Source organism: Echinops telfairi, unplaced genomic scaffold, assembly GCF_000313985.2.
Source record: "Echinops telfairi isolate 266 unplaced genomic scaffold, ASM31398v2 ScPeMD7_5868;HRSCAF=6743_1, whole genome shotgun sequence".
Classification (NCBI taxonomy): domain Eukaryota; kingdom Metazoa; phylum Chordata; class Mammalia; order Afrosoricida; family Tenrecidae; genus Echinops; species Echinops telfairi.
In genome coordinates this window covers 7,348,287-7,369,303 of record NW_022109768.1, presented here as the reverse complement: position 1 = coordinate 7,369,303, position 21,017 = coordinate 7,348,287, and the positions used below count along the sequence as shown (strand labels likewise).

General features: G+C 48.3%; 1 protein-coding gene across 1 annotated transcript in view; it reads right to left on the bottom strand.

Annotated features, from left to right (window-relative positions):
* Positions 1-12,752: 12,752 nt before the first annotated feature.
* Positions 12,753-21,017, bottom strand: part of LRBA (LPS responsive beige-like anchor protein) — a 752,417-nt gene continuing 744,152 nt past the window's right edge. The window contains exons 54-55 of the mRNA XM_045295806.1: positions 17,982-18,133; positions 12,753-13,866 (exon numbers count right to left, since the gene is read on the bottom strand). Coding sequence (XP_045151741.1) covers positions 13,776-13,866; positions 17,982-18,133 — 243 coding nt within the window. The 3' untranslated portion in view covers positions 12,753-13,775. The remainder of the gene's footprint in view (positions 13,867-17,981; positions 18,134-21,017) is intronic.

Sequence of the window (21,017 nt, the reverse complement as noted above, 5' to 3'; positions counted from 1 at the left end):
GACTGCGACTCGGCCCCGCGCTGAGGGCCTTGGAGCGGCCCTGGTGTTCACTGCTCGGCAGTTCTCCGCCGAGGGGACCCTCTGCAGCCTCCCGGCACGTGAATGCGTGCGCCTTTTGCCTCGCAGCAGCTGCGTTTCTGTAGGCACACTCGGGACGGATCCAGACCTCTCCCTTCTTGAAGTCCGCCGCGAGCACTCCCTTTGCCCCTACCAACAACTTGCAATGGCGTTTGCCCCTTGGCGGGTGGCCAGAGAAGTGGCACCGCCTTGTGCCGAGGGTGTGGAAAGGGGCTGACCTTCTGATCAAGCAGTGAGCACCTAAGGGGGACAGACAGACAGGCCGTGAGACACTGACCCCCGACCCCAGTGCTTCCAGAGGCCTGGGGCACCACCCCCACTAGAAGACAACACTGGATATTTATTTGTGCAGGGACCGCAGCCAACGATCTGCTTCTTCCCTGGACGATGCGTGTTTCCCCAGTGCTCCCCGTTGTGGGGAAAACAAAAACTGCCCCCCGGGGTCCCCAAAGAAAAGCCTGGGGCAAGGGGCCCCCCGGCCCGGCCGGGGCCCCCCCCCAAAACAACAGCCAAAAAAAGGGAAAAAACCCCGGGCCCCCTGACGCAACCGGTTTTTTTGTCCTGGAACAGAGGCTGGAAACGAAGACCAAGGGATGCAGTCAGGACTGCGGGGTTGGAGCCGCAGGGCATCCTCTGTGACTAACCTTCTGGAAGGCTGCTGGCAGTTTTTCCTTCCCCATCCCTTCCCCTTTTTACTAACTGTACATAAGCAGCATATTTGTTTTACCTGCCCATCTTCTAAACCAGTGGGCCCTGTAGTTCATCCTCCCTGTTAGATTTGCCTTCTATACGTGTACCCAACCTGCAATAAACTTTTCCTTCTAGAGAAAAAGCAATCTGGGAGAGCAGAGGTTTCTGTCTTTGTTAGGCGGGTGTGTGATGGAATCACGTGTCCCTGGCCTGGTTTCAGCATGTGCCTGCTTTGCTATGTCTTGGGGCCATGGGTTGGGGGTGGGGAATGATGCTCAGAAAGAATATGAGAGGATGTGCTTTGGTTGAGGTTTGATTGTTTATAGGCATGAAAGTCACCTGACATAAGTTCAAGACTGCCCATTGCCTGTGTGTTTGAGTCTTGGTAACCTATGCGTTAGAGAGTAGAACTCCATAGGTTTTCCATATGGAGGCCAATCTCCGGGATGCCCTTTCATGGTACCTCTGGTGGGTTCAAACCACCAACCTTTAGATTAGCAGCCCAGTGCAAGCCCTTTGCACCACTCAAGGACTTTAAGCACAAGACTTTTTGTTGTTAGGGCCCGTGGAGTCAGTTCTGACTCAGAGATCTGTATAATGTGACGACATGGTGAAGCATTACCCAGGCCTGCACCTTCCTCGTGGTGGTTTCTGTGGAGCCTATTGTTACAGGCTCCGACCTTTGTCAGTGTGCTTCTCTGAAGCGCTTGTCTTATGCAGACCCGCGACCAAGTGTAAAGTTTCACCTCCAGGGACTGGTCCGTCCTTCCTGATAACATGTCCAAAGTTGGTGAGACAAAGTCTCATCATCCTCGCTTCTAAGACAGATTCTTCTTCTCCAGTGGGTTGCCAGAGAATGAACAGTCTTGGAATTGTTAATAATAGTGAATATTTTTCACCAATACGGTAGTTCAAATTAATTGATTTTTCTCCACTCTTTTTTCCTTGTTGCTCAACTTTCACATGAGGCGATTGACAAGGCCATGGTCGGGCACATCTTCGTCCTCGGGATCTCTGTTCTTTTACCCTTTAATGAGGCCTTGTGGAGCAGACCCTCCCAGTGTAATGCAGTGTTTACCTTCTGACTGCTTTTTCCTCGGATGTTGATCGTGGATCCAAACAGATGAAACCTTGCCGCTTCCATCTTTTCTCCATTTATCGTAATGCTGTCTATCCATCCAACTGTGAAGATTTTGGTTTGATAATTTGTTAGAGTTGTCATCCACACTGAAGGCTGCAGCCTTTGGCCTTTATCAGCAAGGTTGTGTCCTCTGCACATCGCAGGTGTGAACAAGACCTTTCCCCATCCCTCCAGTCATGTGCTTCTTCATATAGTCCAGCTTCTGAGGTGATTCGTTCAGCCTACACATTGAAAAAGAGAGGCTACAATCCTGATTCCAGATCGCGCGCTATTCCCTTGTTCTGTTCAAATGGCAGGTTGTGCATGAGTACAGTGAAGTGTTCTGTAATTTCCCTTCCACCTCGGTTATGATCTACACATTTGAATGTTTTACACGTGTTCTCTGTTTTCGACCGAGATTCATCTGACACTGGCAATGTCTCCTACGCCTGGCTTGAATGGGGCACTTCCTGTTGCTGCACGGCTGCAACCATGTCTCAGTTTAGCAAATGCTGGTTGCATGTGATCTCCAGGGCACTGTTCCGTCATTTCCACGTGCTGTCGGGTTACCCTTCTTTGGAATGGGCACTAATAAGATCTCTGCCAACCCGGTTGGACAGCTGTCTGCCACACTTCTTGGCATCGATGACTGACTGCTTCCGGTCTTGCATCCTTTTATTAAGACATCTCACTCGTTTTTCATTGGATCCCGGATCCAATGCCTTCGGTGCACCTTGGACTTCTTCCTCAATACAATTGGTTCTTAATTATTTACTCCAGCTTGAAATTGCTTGGTGCTGACCAATTCTTTTGGGTCCAGAGACTCTGGATATTCCATCATCCTCTACCCAAAAAGTGGAGCAAAGATTGAATATGCAAAGTACGCTTCAATCAGGAAACAGGTCGCCTTACAATTGAAGAAGTGGGCTGTTTTCTGTCACTGGATGCTTCCCGCGTCTTTCAATATTTTGCCCATTGGGAGAAAAAAAACACACAGAAAAAACAAACAAAAAAACCCAACCCTCATTGCTGCCAAATCGATTTCAACTCAATAGTGACCCTATAGGGCAAAATAGAACTGAACTGCCCAGTGGGTTCCAAGGTTGTCAGTCTTTACGGGAACAAAAAGTCTCATCTAGCAGGCTGGCCAACGAGTCCTAACTTTTGACCTTGCCATGAACAGCCCGGTGTGCGTGTGTCCCACGGTCGTGCAGGGTGATCGGGCGGCTCAAAGCCGGAACTGCTCTGCTGTGATTCCTTCACCTTGAGAATGCCTGGTGTGGTCTTCCCTTTCAGGGTTCAAGCTCCCGGCCTTTGCGTGTCTCCTTGTAACATTGCACCCAGTCTTCCCAAGCCACCCTGTGAAATCTTCTATTTAGCTTTTATCCTTCGTCCTTTCTTGCACTCACTTTAGCTACTCTTTGTTCAAGAGCAAGGCTCCAAGTCGCGTTTCCCCTCAAGAGTAAATACGGTTATTAGTATCAATGTGTGGTGCAAACAGTGATGTGCTCGGCTGCTAACCAAAACGTTGAAGGACTGAGGTCAGGAAGAGACACCTTGGAAGAAAGGTCTGGCTATCTGCTTCCAAACCGTCAGCCATTAAAAACCCTGCGGACTGTTGACTGGATTGGATAACAGGCACCAGAAGACCCAAAGCATTGTGGAGAAGGAGGGATGGGAGGGGGCGGTTGGAGCAGAGACCCAAAACCCATCTGTAGAAAATAGCACATCACCTCACAAAAAAGGGATGAGTCTGCAGGGTGCAGTATGGTCCTGATGAAGGACACAATATTCTTCTGGTTCTTTGAGGCTTCCTCACCCCCCACTATCATGACCCCAGTGTGCCTTTTAGTTCTGGCTAGACCGGAGCATGTGCACAGGTACAGATAAGAGCTCATGACACACGGAATCCAGGTCAGATACACCCCTCAGGGACAGAAATGGGAGTATTGATGCCAGGAGGATGGATAGGGGGAAGGTGGGGAAGGGAGAACCGATCACAGTGACCGACGCAAAATATCCCCCTCTCCCACAGGGATGAGCAACAAAAAGGTGGGTGAAGGGAGACAGCAGTCGGAAACAATAGTAATTTATAATTTATCAAGGGGTCACAAGGGTGGAACGGTGGGGGAAGGAGGGGCAAAAGAGCTGATACCAGGGCTTAAATAGAAAGTAAATGTTTAGAAAATGATGTTGACAGCGTATGTGCAAATATACTTGATACAATTGATGCCTGGATTGTTGCAAGAGCTGTACGAGCCCCGATGGAATGATCTTAGAAAAGAGAAAGGCAAGCCTGCGTGGTGCAGTTCTCCTCTGACGCACACAGCGCCGCTAGGAGCTCAGTCAGTGCACCTTGGGGCACTCCTGTCAGGAAATGGTTGCTTTCTCTCGAGAGCTTGCACACGTACAGCGTCTCTTCCAGGCCGTTGGTTTTGGGTCCCTCCTCCTGTATGCTGCTGTGGCTCTGGTTCACCCTGGTGCGCTTTGTCTTCCCAGCTCCCAAAGGCTTCCTCACCTAGGGCTTGACATCAGTGAACTTGGCCTTGGAGCTCTTAGTTCAGATGGCTGAGGGAGGTAGACAGTCTGATTGGCTGAGGCTGTACGAGTCTGTGCAATGGTGTTGACCCTGATCCAGTGGCTGTGGCTAGAGGCCAAAGACAGGCTGTGGGAAGAGTGTAATTTCAGAATTACTGTGGTGTATACATCTAGAATATTCTACTTGTCCTCACTGACTGACCAAAGAGCATCTATTTCTTCTTTTTTTAATCATTTTATTAGGGGCTCATACAACTCTTATCAAAATCCATACATACATCAATTGTGTAAAGCACATTTGTACATTCATTGCCCGAGCACCTATTTCTGTAGCATCCATTGGAAACAATTTTGGAAGAGCTAATGTAAAAGAATAAAATATGATAAAAGACTAGCACTGATCAGAACTAGAAACCCAAAACCTTAGAGCTCTGTGAGGTTCAAAGATACCTGCTAAAGCCTTAACTGACAGGACAGCTCTACTTGTGGCACCTACCTGAGGTACCACTCCTGATGGCCTAGGACAAAGTGAGGATGGGGTAAAGAGACACAGGATGTCCTTAGCGGAGAATACCAGCACTGCCTCCGAGTTCTTTTGTAATGATCTTAACTCACAAAGTCCTGGTCTAGGATGGGATATGTTAAAGGAGCAGTGGGGAGAGAGGGGTTTTCCACAGCAGAAGAGGAGGTGGGGAAAAGGAAGTGGGTGTTAATAAACCCAGGGACAAGGGAACAATAAGTGATGTAAAATCGATGGAGAGGAGGGTGTGGGACGACTAGGAGGGCTTGATCAAGGGCAATGTAACCAAGAGGATGAAACATGAATGAAGGCTGAGCATAGTCGTGAGACAAGAGGAAAGTCAAAGAAAATAGAGGAAAGAACTAGGAGGCAAAGGACACTTATAGAGGTCTAAAGACAGGCATGTACATATGTAAATATATTTATATGTAACGATAGGGAAATAGATCTATGTGCATATATTTATAGGTTTAGTATTAAGGCAGCAGATGGACTTGGGCCTCCACTCAAGTACTCCCTCAACACAAGAACACTTTGTTCTAATAACTCGGCATTCTGACCCCTTCCCTGACACAATCGCTGAAGACAAAATGGGTGCATAAGCAAATGTGGTGAAGAAAGTTGATGGTGCCTGGCTATCAAAAGATAGTGTCTGGGGTCTTAAAGGCTTGAAGATAAGCGACCATCTAGCTGAGAAGCAACAAAGTCCACATGGAAGAAGCACACCAGCCTATGTGATCATGAGATGTCTATGGGATCAGGTATCAGGCATCAAAGACCCAAAACAAAAAATCATATTGTGAATGAGAGGGAGTGTGGAGTGGAGACCCAATGCCCATCTGTAGGCAACTGGACATCCCCTTACAGAAGGGTCACAAGGAAGAGATGAGCCAGTCAGGGTGTAGTATAGCAATGATGAAACATACAGTTTTTCTCTAGTTCTTTAATGCCCCCCCCCACTATCGTGACCCCCCAATTCTTAGAATCTGGCTAGACCAGAGCATGTAAGGGGTACAGATAAGAGCTGGAAACACAGGGAATCCAGGATGGGTAAACCCCTTAGGACCAATAATGAGGGTAGTGACATCAGGAGGGTGGAGGGAAGGTAGGGGAAGAAAGGGGAAACCGATCACAGTGATCTACATATAACCCTCTCCCTGGGGGACAGACAACAGAAAAGTGGGTGAAGGGAGACACTGGTCAGTGTAAGACATGAAAAAAAAATTTATAAATTATTAAGGGTTCATGAGGGAGGGAGAGTGGGGGAAGGAGGGAAAAAATGAGCTGATACCAGGGGCTCAAGTTGAAAGTGTTTTGAAAATGATGACAACATATGTACAAATGTACTTGACACAATGGATGGATGGATTGTGATAGTTTTACAAGCCCCCAATAAATGATTTTTAAAAAACAAAAATGTTAAAAGAGGTCTTTTGCAGCTAGTTTTCCCAATGCAATACTTTGTGAGAGTTCTTGGCTCAATACATGTTTGTTGAAGTAATGAACGAAAAAAAGAGTGAGCCTCAGAAACTCAACGGCGTCATTCCCTGCCCTGTCCTCTAGGGCAGCCAGGAGTGGTGGTCGATGCCATGGCAGTGAGTTTGGGTTTTTGTTTTCACAGCACTACATAACACAACCAGGAACGGATAACATTAATTTTAATAGCGTATTTTATTCAAGCTAATCAAAGGATCTCCAAGATATTATTTCGACACTGAAGCACGTTCTATTTAATCATTGAGGTGTTGGAGTAAATCAGCCTCTCACAATCGCCAGGGGTCTATAGGCACAACTCTAAGGTTATGTACACATCATAGTAAAGTCATAGAAGATAGGAGAGGAGTTAAAGGCGTCAGACACATTCCGTGGTAGCATGCTCACCTCTGGGACAGCCAGGATCTCAGCAGCCAGCTCCGCACAGAGAGCTGGAGGAGAAGAGTGTATTTCTAACCAAGGCTTATATATACTTATTAGGGGGTGTGCAAGCCCCTGATTCCAGGTAACCCCCCATGTCACAAGAAAGGACTCTATAATGGGCATATGCGTGACAGGAAGGGGGTGAGTTTGTGTGCATGCAATAGGAAGGGACACCACTAAGGGTGCACATGTGACAAGATGGGCGGACCCTAGATTCAAGATGGCAGCCTACCCTTGGTCCTCCTTGAGTTGGCTCAACCTTATATTTGGGCTCTCCTTCAGGGATGCAATCCACTATCCTTATCAGCAGGGAGTGTGCCCCACTGATGGTGGGACAGACAACAGTGTCGGATTGCTCTGGATGGCTGATGCCCTCAGGGAGAGAACTTCTAAACAGCTTGCTTCCACGTGTGTGACAGTCATTTACCACATGTTGCAAGCAGTGTCCTAGGCTGGGCATACAATGAATATGGGGAACAACCTGAGGGAAAACTTTTCTGTATCCCACCATTGAGGTATTTATATTTTCCTTATACTAGCAATCTGGTGTGTGTGCGTACAGCATGTCCCAACCTGGACTAGATGCATCTCAAGCACTTCGTGGCCTTGTGGCCAGCTCTCGTGTGTGTGTGTGTGTGTGTGTGTGTGTGTGTGTGTCCATTCAAATGCAGCCCCGGGTGCTCAGTCTGTTTACAGCAGAGGCACCACATGGTGTAAGTGATCGGAGAGAGTGTTACTGAGCATACTGGAAGCGATTTATTTGGGGAAATCTCAGGAGGCCTTGTTGGGTCTGGCTTCTTGTGAGAGTTCTGGGGTCGGAGAATCTAATTCACTAGGCGCCAACACAGCTGTTGGAATGGCTCCCAGCCACAGGCAGATCATGGGCAGTCAGGGCCAGGGCCAGGGCCAGGGCCAGCCCCTCTTGGTGGAGTTCTCTTCTCTCTGAGGTAAGTTCTTTTCACCCCACAGGGGGCAGCCGGAGCAGGGAGGGCAGCCAAGGACTAGGTGGGGACAACAGGAGACACACTTCTCCCTGGCACTGGCTGTGTGAAGGATGGGTCTGCAGAAAGGGCTGCTGACTCACTTGAATTGCTCTGGGCAGCAGGCCCAAGGTCAGGGGCAGGAAGCCCAGTGTTGGCGACAGATTGTAATCACAGAGCCGCCCTGGGACAGTGCTCGTGGTTTTGTACAGGACTGGTAACCTGGTGCTTGGAAATAAGCACACAACTTTACCGAGCATGTATTCCAACCTCACAGCCCTGAGAGGAGCGTGTTCACATGCTCCCGACGATGTAAGGAGCTCAGAAGGGTCAAGTGGCCCATCCGAGGTTGCTGGAGCTTCTGTGCTGCTTCAGAGGCCCAGGAAGATGCCTTCCTGACTAGCTTGTCCCTTTAGGGGTTAGCTGTTTCATTTATTTTGGGGCAGGTAGCTGTTTTAGATGGATGTCTCATGTCACTGGGTGGGGTTGGGAGAGGCACCTGGCAGGATGGCTGGGAATCTAGGAGGCAAAGAAGTCACGAGCAGCAACTGGCATGAAATCCTGTGGGTATTTGATCTCCGTATTTCCTTCATGGGGACACTGGTGTGTGTGGCAATGGTTAGTGTTCGCTGATGATAAAATTCAAAGCCTTAAGCTCAGAAAGTGTACTGTGGGACTGTCTTGTGATTACTGAAGGGCTGAGGGAAAGGAAGGGGTGTGCCTTGTATAGAGAAGGCTGTAGACATCTGGGTGCAGCTGGGTACCAGGGCCCTTCATTGTGGTTAGAATGGGGTCATGGTAAGGCCATGTTTGCTGCCTTGAGGGGGTGGGACTCCTGTCAATGCTTAAGTTGAAGTTGGTCTTTTCAAATGAACCAAGGTGGTTACACATTGGTCCTCGATCTGCATGGCCAGCAGTTTGAAACCACCAGCAGCCTTGCGGGAGGAAGACGAGTGGCTTTCTACTGACATAAACAGGTTCCGTCTCGGAACCTCACAGGGGGTCGCTATGAGTCAGCATTGACTCCATGGCAGAGTAGCCAGCATGTTCCTGCCAGCTAAGAGGGCATAAGCTGGCCCCAAGCCCTCACCCCCAAATCCTTGTCATCAAGTTGACTCCAGCACAGAGCAATCCTATAGGACAAAGTGGAACTGCTCCATCGGGTTTCCAAGGGCGCTGCTGGCATCATGGCTACTAGTTGGACTGTGATCCAAAAGGTCATCTGCAAGGTCAACAGTTCAAAACCACCAGCGGGAGGAAGACAAAAATGTTTACTCCCATAAAGAGCTACAGTCTGGGAAGCTCATGGGACAGTTCTGCCCTGTCACATAGGGTTGCTGACTCAGCATCGGCTCTACGACAGGGACTTTGGTTTGGGGTTTGGAATCTTTACGAGAGCACATTTGCTGTATCACACTCAAAATCTTGTTTTTTGAAAGGAAAAATTATTCCCGAACTCAAGGCAGAAAAATAATTCATTTCATGACTGTGGACTGTGACCCCTGAGGTCTAGGAGTTCACGGAAGAGTTGTAGATGGCTTTGATCCAGGGCCAGGGAGCCATCTGTCTTCAAGGAAGATAGCTAGCCTAAAGGCCAAACCACGCTCATTTTCATCAGAAAGAAAAATGCGAAGTGCCTTCTTTGGAGAAATTTGCATTGCTGGTTCACTGCTGAGAAATGTGTCAATGTCATTAATAGTAGCCCTGGGTTTTTAAATTGTGATCTGGAGACTTCCAGAGACCCATGAAATCTGTTACAGTCCTGGGGGAGATGCATTAGGAACTCGACGTTTCTAATCGATATAGAAAAAATATAAATGATGTTTCTTGCCTTTCCCACTGATATGAAATCAACTAGAGCACTTTTCTTTGGTGGTTATTGTGGCTGTTGTTTTAAGGTCCTTTGTATCGCTCTTAGAAATAGTTCTGGAAGGTCGCAACATCCTTGCTCCCCTGCAAGCTTCTTGTGGGGCAGGAATCACCTAGCACTATTTGCTGACACAGACGGGCACCCCAGGATCGGATAAAAGATGAGTGCGTTGAACTGATCGGCTGGAGGTGGCAGGCTTGCTCCTCCCCAGGGGTACCCGAAAAGAAAGGTCTGATATAAACCCAGCTGTGGCAAACCTTGCCGAGCACAGTTCTACTGTGGTACACATGGCCTTGCCAGGAAGCAGAATACTCTTGGAAGCAGCCATAGGGAAAATGGTTGTGCAGGTTATGAAATTTAAGGCACGCCTCCTTCCTGCGTTTGTATATGCGATTTGGCCCAATGTGACTTTGTGCACTGACGCGGCCACTGCTCCCTGCTCTGTGCACGCGGGGAGCGGGCAGAAGTGCTCAAATGCTCCCATCAAAGACGCGCCCACGTCTCCATCCAGAGGGAGCTTGTTTGTGTCATTGGTCTGCCGCTGTGGCGCAGCCGCAGGAAAGATGGAACCAGGTCCCTGAAGTGCATGGCCAAGTATTCAGTCAACATCTATCCGATCCTAATGAAAATCTCCGTCTTCACGTGCACGGGCCTTGCTAGGTCTGAATCGCTGCACGCCGCTTGCTCAGCCAGGTTGCTCGAGGCTTGCCAAAGAGGCAAGAGGCGCCACGTGGCCATGGCCGGCTACACCACAGCCGGCCCAGGACCTTTCCCATAAACTGGCTCATGTGGCCATTGCCACCTTCCTGGCCCACTGGTGGCGCTGGGAGGACACTGACACACCGCATGCCCTGCTCTTAGATCAAACAAGAGCAGCCCCGAGTGGTCAGGTCTTGTGGTCCCACCGATAGCTGCTCGTGGGTCCCAGGCAAGGTTAGTTTTAATCTTCCGGTTTTGTGTGATGATTGCATAGAACTGAAAACGTGCCATGATTTCAAGGAGCAAATTCATTTTTATTAAGAGTTTTAATATTTTTAAATGTATGGATGTTTGCTGTATTTCAGAGAAAGACTTCAGGGGTGGATTGGCTACAAATTAGTATCTGTGTGACAGTCAGATGTTCGTGTTCCCTTTTCAAAGTCTTCAGGGGCTCCCAGAGGCGTGGTTCTTAAACGACAGAGCCTTCGCTTGTGACGCTGCCATGAGCTTTCCCAAGCCCTCATGTTTCAACGGAAGTCAGTATTCATGGGACCAAAATGTTAGTTTCTTGAGGGATGAGGTTTAAACCAACCTTAACATAGCGAATGGAGCCCGGGCGGCTTACCAGCTTGGCTGGGACCTCGAGTAAGCAGTTGTAAACCGCTAGCTGCTCCAAGGGAGAACGACGGGAGGGGCTTTCTCCTCCCATCGGTTCCTTTTGGGAGCCCCCGGGGGCATTTCCCCGCTGTCTGACACGGTCACTCCAAGGCAGAGCAGCAGTGAGTATTCTGCATGTGAACCAAAACCGTGCACGCGATCTGCTCCACTGGTGGGTCACCATTGCCCCGGTGTTCTCGGTCATTCGGTCCCTCCCACCACCTCCACTTAGACTCTTTGCCCCCCTAATTGGTTTACATTTATTTGGATTGATGGGTTTCTTTCTTTAAAAAAAATTGAGTTTAAAAATGGATTAAATAAGGCAATTTTGAGTAAGTATTCCACCCCCAAATTAAAACAGATTATATCATATATTGTGTTGCATTGTAGGTTTGGTGTTGGGTTGCTAACCATGAGGTCAGTAGTTCAAGCCCACCAGCTGCTTCATGGGAGAAAGGTGAGGCTAGCTGCTCCCATAGAGATTGATAATACTCAGTCTTAGAAACCCTGCATGGGGTTACGAAGTACTCGAGTCCGGGTGATAGCAGTGCTTCACTTTTGCGTTGATGTCAGCTATATTGCTTTATGAAGTGTTATTTAAGTTTCCATAATTATTAAGTTAAAAAAGAGTGGGAAACTAAGAATTTCTATGTTTCGAGTAAAACTTCATAGCGACCCCACAGGACGGGGCAGAATTGCCCCTATAGGTTTCCAAGACTGTAACTCGTTATAGGAGTATAGATGAGAGAAAACCTCGTCTTTCTCCGGCAGAGGCTCGGTGGTTTCAAATGGCTGGCCTTGCAGTAGCAGCTCAACTTGAAACCCAGGCGTCAGAAGTGACTAGACGGCAGTGTTAGGGTTTTTGTTATGGGTTGTTTTGGGAGGTGGGGGCTTGAGGGGGGTGGATTGGGAAGAGGAACCTGCTTATTAAACTGTATGAAGCTTCTTACAATGAAGTAAAATTTGGCATATGGCTTAGGTACTGCTGATTGTCTTTTACCATTTTCCTTAAAGTCTCCAAGATATCAAAGTTGCCTCAGAATTAATACTGGTGAAGCGGCTTGGGCAGTTAATTTACCTGTAACTCAGGGCTCTGGTTCTTCGTGGCTCATAAGCACGAAGGCAGTGCGTGGCCAGACCACTGCTACTCAGAGTGACCGCACAGGGGGGCAGCACTGCTGTCTCGGGTCTCGGGGGCTGAAAGTAGCTCTTTCATGGAGCAGCGGGTGGTTAGCAACCCCACACTTAACCCACTGCAGTAGGGCTGCTGGTTCTCAGAGAAGAGGGGCCTTCATAACAGATGATGTCATTTTCCAATAAGCTTTTTAAAGCACTGCCCCCCCCCTCCCCCCAGTCCAGGTCAAGCTTTCTCAATTGGGGAACTCAAGCCAGATGCCAACTTAGGTAAGAGAAGGGCCCATCAGCTTGCTTTCATTCCGGGGAATCAATCTCTCTTTCTCTCTCTCTCAAACAGTGACTAAAACCAGTCTGATGTTTTCTTTGAAAATAGCTAATCTATGAAAATTGGGAGCAAAAAAATGGTATTTCTAGCAATTCAATTACACTTTTTCTTTCACTTTGAGGTATTCCAGTTCAAGTCTGGATGAAAGTGTTGAGGAAGAAAAATGCGGCCTCTTCAGGTTGCAGTATACTCAGAGAGAGAATGCCAACGTTAACTCCAAGTTCACAACATACAAAGGATTTATTTATGCAATACAGACCTTTTCTCAAGTGTTTTTCACAGAATCTGCACGGCAACCTACTAGAAAAGTAGAAGGTATACAACACCGAAATAACATTATTTCGTAGTACAAATTGCTAATCAAAAGGAAGGGGAGATAGTTTAATAACAAATAAAAGTAGAATGGGTGTTGCTTAACACAGCACCTGGTAGCCTCTCTCCCGGGACCCAAGTCCGCTGGCCCTCAGTCAGTCAACCCTCAGGGCTGAGCGCTGGGACTTGTGTGCACTTTACAAGTGAAGCAAAGGTTGTATTCAACAGTATCTCCATCCTCGCATTTTGGTGTACTATAAAGGGGGGAAATTGTAGACATTTCACACCTGCTATAACATTAGAGTCTTTACGTTAACCACACAATAAAACAACCTCCCTCAAACCATAATTTCTAAAACATGCTTAAACAATTAATATTGATAGAAATAATCCATTGAGATATTTTTAAATTACATTTACCATAATTTTAACATTCAGAATTTAAATCCCATTAGTTTTCAGTGCTGAGGAAGTACATTGTTTTGGAAAAAATCACAGTGCCCCAAAGTACAGCATAAAATCCCCCATCCCTATATCGTAACCCACTTCCCTATTATTAAAATCATGAATTTCCTCAAGATTACAGATACATGGGAAATGTGGGGTTGTTTTTTTTCAGAATATAGATAGATTTAGTGGGTTTTCATACCTCATTATAATTCCATAATTGGTGAAAATAGACTTCTCATTAGGACTAAAAATATAGATTTTTTTTAAAACTACAGAACCCAGCAGCCGGTTTTCTGCTTTGCTGTTATTTCCCCCCACCCCCAAAGTCAAGCAAAATCTACAAAAATAGCAATTAACTTTAAAAAATATTTTGCTTCTTAGAGCAAATTTAAGTTACATTCAGATGTAATAGCTATTTCTAAGAGAACGATGCTGGGGAAGTTCCCTGTCCGGTGCCAGGGCAGGGCTGTGGTGCTGTCGCCTCAGTAGCGGGTTTGGTATTCGTGATGCCACCGGTTAAAGTCGTTATAGAAGAGTACGATGCTTCCGGAGGCCATGCCGGAAATGATGCACCTGGGGGGGGGCGGCGGGGGGGAGCACAGAGCAGAAGAAAGGTTTACAAGCCTGGTCTTTATCCTAGAGATCTCTGCCCTAGGTCCAGGTCTACAAGGTAAATAGAGAAGATGGTGGCAAAGCCAGCATTTTTGGGAACCAAGGGTTTTAACATTTCAAAACCTTCTCATTGTGCATTGGATGAAGATTTACAGACTGTCCGTTTGGCATCCAATGATTCGCACATATTCTGTTTCGTCTCATTGACTGCAATCTCTCAATGCAACATCACCCATCCCACCTCTCCCCGCCTAACCCTGCCCCCTTGGCCCAAATGGCTAATTCCTCTAAGGCAGGGGCCCTCAAACTTTTTTAAAAGGAGCCCAGTTCACTGTCCCTCAGATCCGTTGGAGGGCCGGACTAGAGTTTAAAAAAAACCCCAACTATGAACGAATTCCTATGCATACTGCACATATCTTATTTTGAAGTAAAAAAACAAACGGGGCAAAAAACACCTGGCGGGGCCGGATAAATGTCCTCGGCGGACCGCATGTGGCCCACGGGCCATAGTTTGAGGACGCCTGCTCTAAGCTGTGCACACTTTAATAGTATTACTGTTCCCCTTGCAGATCTTATTTGGCTGAAAATTGAGCAACAGGGGTGAGTTCAGTTCCAGATCCAAAGGACCACTGCCTGACCGGCAGGCCTGGCCTCGCTCACGATGTGAGTTTTGCTGGATGTGTACCTCCTCCTCAGGATCTTCCCGTGCCTCCCTTTCAGAACAGCTGATCGCTGAGCGGTCACTCCTTCTTGTGGTCGAAAGGTTGTGAAAACCGGTGGTCACATTGGTCCACTGGATCAACTGTCCCCATTTGTCTTCAGTTTTCTTACGTCTTTTTCCCTCCAGATGGGAGAAATCAATGGCTTTTAAAACCCCAATTGCTACTCACCAAAGGATATAGACTATGTTATGCCAATTGACCTTGGTATCTTCTGAGACTGTGGCCCTGCGCCTGCAACCTCATTTCCCTATTGTGCCTGCTTATGTACAAGAAGTTTACATCACTTTGCCCCCTGGATGCTTCACCACATATAATACCACTTTCTCCCACCTGCTCACCCCTTGTGTCTATAACAGCATTTCCATCTGATGCCTTTAACCCTTGAACTCCTTTCCAGTATTTCCCCCCACCTCCAACACTCTTACTGTAAACTCCCTTCTCCCTCACCCAAGTTCTTGAAATGTACTTAATTTTCTTGTCACCTGGAAGTTCTGTAACTAATCTGTCCCCATCACAAATTGATATTATTTGGTTCTGTATTTTCAGTTTTGTAGCTGTTTTTGAACTTTGGCTAGTTCTATATCTCCCCCCATGGAACTGTCAGTCTGTCCGACTGTGGTGGCTTGTGTGTGGCTGTGATGCTGGAAGCTATGTCACGGGTGTTTCAAATACCAGCAGAGTCACCTAAAGCGAACAGGTTTTAGCAGAGCTTTCTGTCTAAGAGCAGATTACAAAGAAGAATAAGCTGCCCACCTCTGGAAAATACTGGGTAGTGTGTTTCATTGTTGTACATGGGTTGCCCTGAGTTGGAACTGACTTGATAGTACCCAACTTTTATATGTGGGTTGACTTCTGGGTAGCACTGTCATGCATGTCCATCTCAGGTTACTCTCTGCCATTGTTGGTTCTCTGTCCCTTCCTTCTTGTGAAAGTTGGTCTGGGTTTTTCAAACCCCCTTAACTTCTGTTTATCTGGAAATGTTCCAGTTTTCCTGGGTATATAATTCTTGTTTGGCAGATTTTTCTTTGAGCTTTATGCTATCCCATTGTCATCCTGCTTGTGTGGTTTCAGCTGACAATCATCAGCTTAGTTCTCCTTTGTCAGAAACTTTTCCTACGTCTGAGTTACTCCCAGGATTCTTTCTTGTCTTTTGTTATGGGGTTTGATTATGATTTTCTTTTGGGGTCTGTCCTGCTTAGGGTTCAGTTTCTGAAATCCTTGACTTCTCCTCTTTCATGCTGTTTGTTTTGGATGTTTTCTTCCAACAACCCTTCAATTTTCTCTGTGCTTTAAAAAATATTTTTTTGTCTTGATGATTCCTCTAGCACAGTGGTGCTCAACCTTCCTACTGCCGCGACCCTTTCATACAGTTCCTTATGTTGTGGTGACCCCCCAGCCATAACATTATTTTTGTTGCTACTTCATCACTGTAATTTTGCTACTGTTATGAATAGGAATACCTCTATGAAAGGGTCATTCGACCCCCAAAAGGGTCACGACCCATAGGTTGCGAACCACTGCTTCAGCAGTTAAGCTCACTAACTAGCTGGACCTTCCATTGATTTGATTCCTTGGCCCTTTTAATGTGTTATCTTTTAGAGCTTCCAGATTTCTATTTGCTATTTTTATAGTATATTCCTGAATACTCCATCTTTCAATGTGTCAACAGTACTTAAATATCATTCTTTTTAATTCCTTACCAGGGAGTTCATGAGAACTGAAATTTGAGACTTTGAAATTGCCTCTGAGACCTTGCGATATGTTGTATTTCATCGATGACTGTCTAGTGGTATTTTCTTAGGACTCGCCACCTGTCTCCTAGCGGACATGATAGCGAATGGGTGCGCAGTCATCTGTTGATGTAATTCATGGAGCACAGTTGAGAATGGGTTCAGATGGCTAGGTTGCTGTCTCCCATAGGGTGGGGCAAGGAGACAAAAGGAATGATCGGCAAAGAGCAGCAATAAAGAGAGAAAGAAAAACTGAAAAGAAGAGGGGAAAACAAAACAAAGCAAGAAAATGGTCTTAGATGGAATGCCTACAACCCAGCACCTATGTTGTCTGAGGTCAGGGCAGCTGGTTATGGAAGGAGTTATTTGCTGGGGTGGCCATGGACCCACTCCTCAAGAGCAGAGCCCAGCTAGCTTGTTGCTAGCTCCTGCTATGCCAGGCCCCTGTCTTGATTCAATGCTTGCTTGTAAAAGTTTGGGATGGCTGTGTCACGTCAAGCCAGCTGACAATTCACCCATCTGGCTCCTCTCTGGCCACTTTGTTCAGCTTCTTTCCCTAGTTGGTGTTTACATCTCAGTTCTTTCCTCTGAAGCACAGCAGTCTCAGATGCTCATCCGTATGTCATTTGTTTGGTCTCTCATGTAGGGATCTGCCTAATTTGCTGAAGTCCTCTCCAAGTACAGTTCTGCGGAGTAAAATGTCATCCTGAGGAAGCTCAGAGTGTGTCTCCTTCTGGCACTTGGTGAGGACCTAAACCCCAGCTTGCTTTCTCACTGTAAGATCAGTCACACAGGAGAAGCCACTAGAGCTCGGGCAGCCTCACTCCTTTCTAAGTGGGTTGCGCAGGAGAAACCCGTCCTTGTTATCAGGCATCAGAAGCAAAGAATCACAGTCTGAGTATCTGCTTGGGAAAGAAGCAACACACAATCAAGTGACGTATCTGCCCTGCAGGTAAGCAATCTACAAAGAGCAAGAAAAGCAGACAGAGGATTGGCCACATAATTTGGACTGGGCCATCCTCTTCAGTGCCCCTTACGGTATGGGTAGAAGCCTAGTCCTCAACACAGTGAGGTACTGAATGACATCACAGAGCTGCTCCTGTCCTTGAGAAGGTGGCAGTAGGGTCAGAGACAGAAAGGGTAGAGGGCCAGATGGGGGGTGTCTCCCCTGGAGTTGTTCTGAGGCTGAGTCCTTGTGCTGAAGGGCGGGCTCAGTATCCGCCTTTCGAGGCGAGATCATAGTGTGCTTCCTGCCCCTCACAGTCGAATGAGGGGTTGGAGTAAATGTGGTACCAGACAGTGCTCCCTGCCTCCCCATTTCACCTCTGGGAAGGGAGGGGGGGTTGGGGAGAGGGGCTTGTCTACGAAGTAAGTCAGGATGGTTGAGTCCTTGGGGCCAGAGATGAGGGCATTTTACATGAAACACATCTACGGCTCTTCTATTTTTGTTTGAATAGGTCCATTAATGTAAAGCTTTTTGCAGCAATGCAGCCCTGTGAGCCATCAAATCCCACTCTTCAAACATTTCACCTGTGCCCAAGAATATTCTCAAGGGAATTCTTGGGAGCCCCCACATTTCAGTGGATCTTCTGTATACCACTCTGAGCAACGAGTCCCAGCTTACCTCTGGTCATAGGACAGGGCCATGGCCCGGATCCCGGCGTCACAGCCTGGGTAGGCGAACAGCTGCTTGAGGTCCGATACCCGCCACACCATGACCACACCATTGTCTCCTCCCGTGAGCAGGTACTGCCCATCCCGGCTCAGGTGCATGGCCTGCAAGATACAGCAACGCTCAGGGGAGCTCCCACCTGTGGCTGACTGGGCCTGCATGGTGGCAGCCACTGCCGTGCAAGGAAAGGAGAAGCTGCGTGTGCTCCGGAGGAGTCTGTGAGGGACCTGGAGTCCTAGAAGGCCTGCTGTTCTTTCCAGACTTAAATGGAAACGGGCAATCTTGAGCTTGTTTATTTTAAGGATGAGGAGGCAGGCTCTTCCGGTTCTACAGATGCTAGCTGTGTGGGCCTGAGCGGCCTCCGGACCCCCTTCCCCCAGTTCAACTGTAGATATGCGTGCCCAGGCCATTTTGTACCACAGCCGGGCTGACCTCCCCTCGCCAACGGCACGTGGCTGCCTTGGGGGCCAAGACCACCAGGCGTCGCACTCTACCCCCAGTTGCAGTGGGTTGGTGCAGATCTCCCTTGCAGCGGTCTCCGGCTTGGCTTCCCCGGGCACATAAAACGGGGCCTTGCAAGCCCATAGGGCGAACCCTGAGCACCACCTCTTTCCTTGTCAGTATGGTGCTTTGTATATTTCTAAATGGTTGGGGAAAGTATTTCATGACACGTGGAAATTATGGGACCTTCACATGCCAGTGTCCATAAATGGTTTGACTGGCACCGAGCCACCCCGCTCACTTATGGCTGCCCTGGGAGCAGTTTAACGGGCTCTGTGGCCCCCAAGGCCCGAACTCTCCGTTTCTGTCCTTACACGAAGAGAAAAAGGGCACCTCCTCTTCCACAAGCCAGGCCTCCTGCCCCTCCTCACGGGCCCACTCTCCCAGCGCGTTACTGAGGCCCCTCCAGCTGGGCCCCCCTCACCCTCAGCGCAGGGCGGGGTGGGGTGCTAGTTTAGATAAATTGCAGAGTTTGGCTCAAAGTGTCTGAGAAAATTTTGTCTTAAAGCCATCGAAGAAAGGAGTGTCTCCAAGAACCTGTCGTAAAGCCGCTCAGTTAATTCACCGAAATGCTGGCACCACCATGTCGTCAACCAGCTCCAGCAAAAACCACACCTAAGAAGCCCACGCCCACCAGCGGATCCACGTGTGTGTGAGGTAAAGTACACGCACCACACACAGAGTACGCCTCGCAGCATCAGTAATAATCAGTACCCTTTTCTCCTTTCAGGAAAGGAAGGATCCCGGGGAGGGGGTGATCTGGGACTTGTGATGAGGTCTTTGATGAATAATTATTTGTTACATTTATAAAACTCAGCTGATAAAAATCCATTAACCTTAAGGTTGTGGTTCACTTGAGTTTTTATACTTGAGGCTTTTTATTGGATGAATGCTAGATTAAAACCATTAATCTTTAACTCTGTTAAACAGTCTCTGATCCAGTTCTATCTGGAACTAAGGAAAGCCTACACTTACAGGAACATAGTTATCAGCAGCAAAACATTTTAATAAGCCAGGTGCCTAACGAACATTTCACTGGCTGCTTTCATGCGGGACCTTCCAATTCCTCTGACAGCAGGAGAGCACCATTCACGTAGCGGGCGGCCCCTCGTTCATTTGAACACACGCTTGGCATCCAGCGTGGCTGTGGCCAGGACCTGGAGGGCCAGGGAGACCTTGGGGCTGTGCTGGCGTTTAAGGGGGCTTCGGGAAGACGGCCCAGCAGACCACAGGGGTCTGCCTCCCCCCAAACACAGCCCCAGGAAAAGAAAATAGATGATTCCTAGGGGTTGAACAGTGGTTAGCCTGTGTTTAGGATAAAACAACTTTGCTGCTCCGTGCAGGCTGCCTACTTAAATTTAAGTTATTCAGACATCTAAACACTGCACAGCTGTGTGCTATGATACGCCGTTGGCCAAAATGCCCTGGGACAATCTGGCATTTCCAAGAAACACAGGTGGGAAGTCTTGGTCACTGCAGAGGGTTCTGGGCCTCTCAGGGGAGCTGGGCTGCAGATGGGCTGGTTCCCATGGCCGCCTCGCTGCGGTCCGGAGTCCGGCCAGGGGGTGGGGGCTCGGCCGGGAAGGGTCGGTCTCTGGAGCCGGGGCAGGCTGGGCGCTCGCTTGCTTTAATCATGCGGTTGCCACTTGCAACTTAGGATGATGGAGTGCGGGCATGCTGGAAGAAAGGCGGCGGGTTGTGTAAGCCTAAACTCCGGGGGGAATGTTATGGAGGGAAAAACAATGGCTCCCGGGCAGAGAGGGAGAGCTTGGCTCAGTCTGCAGAAAATCCCTCTCCCGCACCCGGGAGGAGCCTCGCGGCGCCTTTGGTGCCGACAGAAACGCCACCGAAATTGTTTCAGCCAGCGAGGGATTTCAAATTATTTCACAGATTTATTAGCGTGGTTGACAATATAATCGCAGCTGAAAGTGACAGATTATCAGCATTCATATTGTGACGAAAAGAGGCGAGAAACCCTCTGATGTGTCGTTGCTTTAAAGGACGTGTTACGGGCAGGACGGCAATAAAATAGGAGCGGGGCTGTGTGTGTGCAGGCAGCGCAGCAGGCTGCCGAGAGAAGACGGAGGCGCAGCCAGGGTTAAGCAGTCAACCCTGGGGAGACAGAAGCCAGGCCCTGTCCTTAGGAGCGGTGGCATCGATCCTAACACGGTGCCTCTACGTGACAGAAGGCTTTCCCCGGCTGTGATCTTTAAGGGTGCAGATGGTTCAATCTTTTGTCTTACGGGGAGCTGGAGGGTTCGAACTGCTGACCTTTGGGTTAGCAGCCGGATTTAACGATTGCACCGCCAGGGCTTCCTCAACGATGCACGAATGGGCTCTGGACTTGAGCCGTATCATCAGTACTAGGGTTTTGCTTCTCACTGCTTCCTGGCCTCGGGATTTATTTACCTCGAGGACAATCAGACAATCTCAGGGAGCCTAGGAGAGCTGAGGTGTCACTCAAACCCAGGGCGAGGGACAGCGACA